The sequence below is a fragment of the Atractosteus spatula genome, chromosome 8 (genome assembly GCF_055471065.1).
Source record: "Atractosteus spatula isolate fAtrSpa1 chromosome 8, fAtrSpa1.hap1, whole genome shotgun sequence".
NCBI lineage: Eukaryota > Metazoa > Chordata > Actinopteri > Semionotiformes > Lepisosteidae > Atractosteus > Atractosteus spatula.
This window is the reverse complement of record NC_142713.1, coordinates 2,274,846-2,282,838: the sequence shown is the minus strand read 5'-3', so window position 1 is coordinate 2,282,838 and position 7,993 is coordinate 2,274,846. Positions and strand designations below refer to the sequence as shown.

General features: G+C 52.7%; 1 protein-coding gene across 3 annotated transcripts; it reads left to right on the top strand.

Moving 5' to 3' along the window:
• The first annotated feature begins 380 nt into the window (after positions 1–380).
• Positions 381–2,946, top strand: LOC148829050 (uncharacterized). 3 transcript variants are annotated; one of them, XM_088923785.1, is made up of 2 exons: positions 381–707; positions 1,493–2,946. In XM_088923785.1, exon 2 carries the CDS (start codon positions 1,506–1,508, stop codon positions 2,661–2,663), a length of 1,158 nt encoding a protein of 385 aa, XP_088779911.1. In that variant the 5' UTR covers positions 381–707; positions 1,493–1,505; the 3' UTR covers positions 2,664–2,946. The 3 variants fall into 3 exon arrangements, with proteins under 3 accessions (XP_088779911.1, XP_088779912.1, XP_088779909.1); XM_088923786.1 differs by having other exon boundaries at positions 381–725; XM_088923783.1 differs by having other exon boundaries at positions 382–614.
• The last annotated feature ends 5,047 nt before the right edge of the window (positions 2,947–7,993 follow it).

Genomic DNA, 7,993 nt, shown 5'->3' with positions numbered 1-7,993 from the left:
TCACTTTCTATTTCCCTGAAACCAGGCCTCTGCTGCTCAGAGAGGATATTTTCAAGACAGATAAGAACAGTGAGCTTGATTTCCATGTAGACCCGCCCTGCACTCTCACTTCAAGACGCATTAAACACAAAGTTAAAATGTATTCAACATAAAGAAATGTGAAGAGTTTACTAGTGAAGGGTTTAATATTGAAGAGAGGGACAGTACAGAGTTTAGTGCTGAAGAGTTTACTAGTGAAGGGTTTAATATTGAAGAGAGGGACAGTACAGAGTTTAGTGCTGAAGAGTTTACTAGTGAAGGGTTTAATATTGAAGAGAGTGACAGTACAGAGTTTAGTGCTGAAGAGTTTACTAGTGAAGGGTTTAATATTGAAGAGAGGGACAGTACAGAGTTTAGTGCTGAAGAGTTTACTAGTGAAGGGTTTAATATTGAAGAGAGGGACAGTACAGAGTTTAGTGCTGAAGAGTTTACTAGTGAAGGGTTAAACTCGCCGCCCGGGGGAGGTGTCTGTTTACTTTCAGTTTCGGAATGAGCGGCTGATCAGGCCACAGCTGCCCGGATCCAGTTCAGAGACGCCTGGTTCTTCCACACAGACGGGTCTTCATTCACAACCGGTAAGCAGGCAGCACCCGACACGCACCGCCGCCTCTCTCTCTCCCCGTTACTGACGAGACGACGAGACACCGACACCCGCTCGAAGCCACTGGGTATTCAGTTTTAACTGGGCAAGTCTGATGATGCCTCTCTCTCAGTGCAGTGTTAATGTACTGGAGTGTCCAGTCAGTGTGTGTATTAACCCCTCTCTCTCTCAGTGCAGTGTTAATGTACTGGAGTGTCCAGTCAGTGTGTCTGTATTAACCCCTCTCTCTCTCTCAGTGCAGTGTTAATGTACTGGAGTGTCCAGTCAGTGTGTGTATTAACCCCTCTCTCTCTCAGTGCAGTGTTAATGTACTGGAGTGTCCAGTCAGTGTGTCTGTATGAACCCCTCTCTCTCTCAGTGCAGTGTTAATGTACTGGAGTGTCCAGTCAGTGTGTCTGTATGAACCCCTCTCTCTCTCAGTGCAGTGTTAATGTACTGGAGTGTCCAGTCAGTGTGTCTGTATTAACCCCTCTCTCTCTCTCAGTGCAGTGTTAATGTACTGGAGTGTCCAGTCAGTGTGTGTGTATTAACCCCTCTCTCTCTCAGTGCAGTGTTAATGTACTGGAGTGTCCAGTCAGTGTGTGTGTATTAACCCCTCTCTCTCTCAGTGCAGTGTTAATGTACTGGAGTGTCCAGTCAGTGTGTCTGTATTAACCCCTCTCTCTCTCAGTGCAGTGTTAATGTACTGGAGTGTCCAGTCAGTGTGTCTGTATTAACCCCTCTCTCTCTCAGTGCAGTGTTAATGTACTGGAGTGTCCAGTCAGTGTGTCTGTATTAACCCCTCTCTCTCTCAGTGTCAGTGTGTATTAACCCCTCTCTCTCTCAGTGCAGTGATAATGTGCTGTGTTGCAGGCTGCCCCTGAAGATGGATGGGATCCCTCTCCTGTCGCAGGTTAAATCCTTTGCCCAGTGGGTTTCAGGAGACGGCGAAGGGGCTCGGAAGACGCAGGAGAATTTCCTGAAGCAGTGTCCGGTGGTCTCCCAGGGAACATCAGTCGTCCAGGCCCTCTCTGGGGATTTAGAAGGAGCCAGAGAAACTCAGCTCCAGTTTGCGATGGGGGTCAGCAGCATGGCCGACTCTGTGCCGGTTGTGGGTCACGTTAAGGGAGCAATTCACTACGCCTGTGGAGACCAGGAAGGGGGTGACAGCGCCATGAAGGCGGCGTCCCACTCTTCTGCAGTGATGGCTGGGGGGGTGGGGGGGTTCCTGGTAGCGGGCCCCGCTGGGGCGGCACTAGCAGGGGCAGCAGCAGGAACGTTGATGGACGAAATCATCACTGTCGCCGACAGTGCTGTACACGACAAGTTCAAGCCCTATGGTCTGATGGGAAACGTCGTTCGGATCGTGGACAATCCGAAAGATGGGGGGGCCTACGTGGATCTGGTGGGGGGGGTCGCCCTGGACGCCGTCGGGGGGTACGCGGCCGGCGAGGGGTTAGGGAAAAAGATCGAGTACAAGATCGAGAAAGGCAGGCTGGGAAACAAGATCGGGAGCCAGGCCGTAAGGGAAGTGACCGACCTCTCGGAAAAGATGAACGAGATCCATCGGAATCGGGACCTGGGCAGGAAGCCGCACGTGATGACTCAGGTCACTGACGTGCAGACCGGCGAGGCGTACGTTGGCCACAACAAACAGGTCCGCAAGGTCGTGGCGCCGGATCAGGCACGCCTGACCCGCCCAACGCAGCTCCAGAGCCGGGTGCCCGACGCCCATCAGCCCTTGGGCAGGAGTCCCCAGACGTGCGCAGAGCACCACGCCTACCAGCAGCTCTACGATAACAAGCCCGACGTTCCAGCGGGTCGGACGCGGGCCGTGTCCGTCAGGATGGACAAGAGGCTGAAGAGGCCCGTGGCGGTGGCCAGGTGCGACAACTGCATCCATTACTGCGAAGCCATGGGCGCGGTCCCCACTGACTTGATCGATGGCGCCGTCATTCCGAAAAGAGTGCGCGCTTGCAAGGTCGCGGGGTCTGTGCTCGGCGGAGGAGCTGTCTTGGGCATGAGACAGGCGCACTGTGATTAAGACGCGATGTGGCCATCGAAGATCGATCCTCTACCACTCTTCTGATTTACTCTGATTTACTGCAGCCTCTTTAGACTCTTGAAATCATCAAGGTTTAAAGACTCGAGGTCGTGTGGTTGGCAGGTTGTTGAAGCCGATACCCTGGCTTCTCTCCAGACCCAGCTGGGTGAGCTCCTCCAGTCAGGACAGGAGGTGACTCATTTTGTCTTAAAATGTTTTCTGTCCGAACGAGCCAGTTCTCTTTGCGTGATCATAAATAAACATTTAAAAGGCTCTCTCCCTATCGGTGTGTCTGTGTGTCTCATGGAGAGCAAGCTGGGGTCTGCGAAAAGACACATTCCTCATGCAAGACACTGTATCTGGAAATTGTATAGAGGGGCGGGGAAAGGGGGAGTTTTGAAATGCGGCGATCTGATTGGACACGGGGTTTTGCTAACGCAGGTGTGGCCTTCAGGGTGACCAATAAAAGCTGAGGAGCATCAGCACTTCAGCCCGGATGCTGGGTCTGGTGTCAGCCCACAGCTCCATTCGACTGAAACCCCGGGTTTAACTGGCAAAGTATCAGCTGGAGCTTCTGAATTTTGTTTGGTTGTGGACACGTCGTTGGTTTTACTGGGCACATAAACATTCATACCTTCGGTGAACCTTCTTCGAAGACGCGAATTCGTCAGATGCCTTTCTTCAAGACGGGAAACAGTCCACACTGAAACATGACTTCATTGTCCTGCAGGAACGGAGAGCAGGTCTTAATTGGAGTTTAATGCAGGCGATCAGCTTAGACACCGCACCACACGAGAGCAGTAAAAACCAAGGTGAGGGAGGTCTTGACTGCTGAGATCAAAGCTCTCAGACTGGCAGTAGATTTGGGATCTAGAGCCAGTAGATTAGCTCTGTATGGAAGCCCGTTTCCGCCAGGGAGTAAAAAAAAAAAACGCGCTATGGTATCTCAGAATTGCGACTTTATATCTCACATTTGCGACTTCGAAATAGCCCACATTTCATTGTCTGTCCTTGTGTTACTGTAAGGGATTCGGGTTCTCGGGCTGGAGCCCTCGCCGCCCCCCCCTGCATGGGCTCGAACCCGGGTCCTGCCAGCTGAGCTAAAGAACACTTTCTTTAGCCCCGGCGGCCAGCATCCCTGTTACGCGCGGGGGAGGGCGGTGCCGTCACCACACTGCAACCAGGTCGTACAACCTGTGTGTGGGCCGTTCCCTTACACTGCATTCATGAACCTACAGGCCTGAAGACTCGCCCTGAGAAAAATCACATTAATGACACTGGTTTTTATCCAATCCCATTTCGGCCAGTGAGGCTTCCACAGTACCAGGATGGCATAGTGCACGGTGGGCTTTTCAAAAAAGTTTGTATCTAAACACCAGAAATTCAAAAACGGAGACAGAATATGACATAAGATACAGACATAGACACTTCTCATCCAGAGGAATTCACAATTATACAAGCTGAAACTGATACTTTTTACATATTTCCATTGTATGTCCTTTTTCACTTCAAAAAGAGGGTCTTCTTTAGCTCAGCTGGCAAGACCCGGGTTCGAGCCCATTGCAGGGAGGCACGAAGTAGGGTGGGGGTGGCGAGGGCTCCAGCCCTAGAACCCCAATCCGTTGCAGTAACACAAGGACAGACAATGAAATGTGGGCTATTTCGAAGTCGCAAATGTGAGATAAGAAGTCGGAATTCGGAGTTTTGTCTGAGATACCATAGGGCGTTTTTTTATTTTACTCCTTGGCGGAGACGGGCTTCCATTGCTCTAGATTAAATGAATTGCCTTGAAACATCTAAAAGATTATTCACTGATAAAAGGCGGTGGCGTCTTACGGAACTCCAGCTGATTAATGGAGTTAATTCATATCAGCAGTCATATCACCCTTCAACTCACAACTGGTAATCCACTGGAGCCCAGCAGGTGTGAGCCTGGCCAGTACCTGGAGGGGAGACTCCTGGGAAAGCTGAGGCTGCTGCTGGGAGAGGTGTGAGTGGGGCCAGCAGGGGGCGCTCACCCTGCGGTCTGTGTGGGTCCTCATGCCCCAGTATAGTGACGGGGACACTAGACTGTAAACAGGCGCCGTCCTTCAGATGAGACGTAAAACCGAGGTCCTGACTCTCTGTGGTCATTAACAATCCCAGGGTGTCTCTCGACAAGAGTAGGGGTGTTACCCCAGTGTCCTGGCCAAATTCCCCCCCTGGCCTTTACCCCTCATGGCTTCCTAATAACCCCCCTCTCTGAACTGGCTTCATCCCTCTGCTCTCCTCCCCACTGAGAGCTGGTGTGTGTGAGAGGACTGGAGCATCATCCAGGTGGGGCTGCACACTGGTGGTGGTGGAGGGGATCCCCATTACCTGTAAAGCGCTTTGAGTGGAGTGCCCAGAAAACAGCTATATAAGTGTAAGCTATTATTATTATTATCATTATTATTATTATTATTATTATGAATCGGTGAAGGAAGGGGGCCACAGAAGCTACAAGAAACGGGTTGAACAGCGCCGTGGAGAGGAGACGGGGGGCTGGTGCAGCTGGAGAAAGTGCAGGACGTGTGCGGAGCCTCACCACCAGGGGGAGCACTTTCACCGCGGGGCGGGCGTCAGGCGCCGACAGTCCCCGCCTACGACGCCGCGCGGAGTCGGTCCTGCCCTTGGAAACTCCGGAAAGGGGTGCGCTGAGAAACGAGCACTTTTAGGGGTGCCGAAACGTAGCGGATAGCACTGAGATGTTTCTTGTGGTCGCAGGTGAACGCTTTCCTCCCGAAAGCGGACTCTAAGCCTGAGCACAGATACACGGAGAGATTGATGAGTAAGGAAACGTATTTATTGCGCGTACAAGAGAAAGCATTGCGTTTAAACGAGAAAGTTACCGATAGTATTGCGTTTAAAAGAGACAATTATTGCAGTAATACAAGATAGTATTGCTTTTAAAGGAGACAATTATCGCATTAATACAAGGTAGTATTGCGTCTAGACGAAAACAAAGTGTTTATACGAGACAGTATTGCATTTATCGCAGTAGTTAATGTGTGAACAAGATTGCCTACTACTGTATAATAATATCTTGCGTTTACAAAAGTAATAATATTGTCCCATGCGGAGCTGCATTGACTTTAACAACAGAAGACTCTCGCCACGCTCCTCTTTTCGGAAACATTGAACGGGACACATTGACGGCGAGCTGACAGCCAGACTCGCACCTGCTGTTGGCTTGCCGCTACTGCTGCTGCTGCTACTACTGCTACTGCTGCTGTTACTGCTGCTGCTGCTGCTGCTGCTGTTACTGCTGCTGCTGCTACTGCTGCTGCTGCTGCTGCTGTTACTGCTGCTACTGCTGCTGCTGCTACTGCCATACTCCAACACTGCAGGCACAGAGCAGTGACACACACAGCCAGCTCTCTGTTCCTGCTGCTGCTGCTGCTACTACTGCTGCTACTGCTACTGCTGCTGCTGCTGCTGTTACTGCTGCTGCTACTGCCATACTCCAACACTGCAGGCACAGAGCAGTGACACACACAGCCAGCTCTCTGTTCCTCCTGCTGCTGCTGCTACTGCTACTGCTACTGCTACTGCCATACTCCAACACTGCAGGCACAGAGCAGTGACACACACAGCCAGCTCTCTGTTGCTGCTGCTACTACTGCTGCTGCTACTGCCATACTCCAACACTGCAGGCACAGAGCAGTGACACACACAGCCAGCTCTCTGTTCCTGCTGCTGCTGCTACTGCTACTGCCATACTCCAACACTGCAGGCACAGAGCAGTGACACACACAGCCAGCTCTCTGTTCCTGCTGCTACTGCTACTGCTACTGCTACTGCTACTGCTACTGCCATACTCCAACACTGCAGGCACAGAGCAGTGACACACACAGCCAGCTCTCTGTTCCTCCTGCTGCTGCTACTGCTACTGCTACTGCTACTGCCATACTCCAACACTGCAGGCACAGAGCAGTGACACACACAGCCAGCTCTCTGTTCCTCCTGCTGCTGCTACTGGTACTGCTACTGCTACTGCCATACTCCAACACTGCAGGCACAGAGCAGTGACACACACAGCCAGCTCTCTGTTCCTCCTGCTGCTGCTACTGCTACTGCTACTGCTACTGCCATACTCCAACACTGCAGGCACAGAGCAGTGACACACACAGCCAGCTCTCTGTTCCTCCTGCTGCTGCTACTGGTACTGCTACTGCTACTGCCATACTCCAACACTGCAGGCACAGAGCAGTGACACACACAGCCAGCTCTCTGTTGCTGCTGCTACTACTGCTGCTGCTACTGCCATACTCCAACACTGCAGGCACAGAGCAGTGACACACACAGCCAGCTCTCTGTTCCTGCTGCTACTGCTACTGCTACTGCTACTGCTACTGCTACTGCCATACTCCAACACTGCAGGCACAGAGCAGTGACACACACAGCCAGCTCTCTGTTCCTCCTGCTGCTGCTACTGCTACTGCTACTGCTACTGCCATACTCCAACACTGCAGGCACAGAGCAGTGACACACACAGCCAGCTCTCTGTTCCTGCTGCTGCTGCTGCTACTACTGCCATACTCCAACACTGCAGGCACAGAGCAGTGACACACACAGCCAGCTCTCTGTTCCTGCTGCTGCTACTGCTGCTGCTGCTCGCTTGTTACATCCCGAGGCACAAAAAAAACCCCTCAAAAGCGTTTAGACTGCAGCCTGCTGACATCGGATGGATTGGGATTGGGATTGGGATTGGGAACTACACCGCAAAGGGCGGGAAAGGTGTCATTGAAAGGGAGAGGAACGGGCTCCGTGTGTCCGTCTGAACACAGACACGAATGTCAGGAGGCGCCAGGCAGGAAGAAGGGCACCCAGCAGGTTCCCAGCCTGCGGGCCGGCGCACACGGACTCGCAGCTAAGAGCGTGTTCTCGTCACGTCCAACCGTTTCCGAAGAGATTCGCCGGGCGGTCGGGTTGATTTTCAGTTCCGTGAGCGGGCTGGGAGGGCGGACGAACCGGGCCGGGCCGGGCCGGGCCGGGCCTGACCGAGACGGGCAGCCACGTTGTACTCACAGTCGTGGCGCCCGCAAAGCGCACGACGTACGAAGACCCGTTCCATACTACTCACAAGCAGGGTTTAAGTCCCCTCGCCCCAGTGTGTTGTGTAGACCGGATTGCGTATGTGCCTTGTAATGTGCACTCTCGGCACTCCGCGTATCCAATGTCTATGTCGGCGTCTGCGAAGAAAACGGGTGACAGGGCCACCCCCCCCGAAGAGAGAGGCCGTGGGGCCTCCTTCAACGCTCTAGGTATGTCAGTGTCTAGGCCCGTGTCCTGTCTGTCCCGTCTGCGCA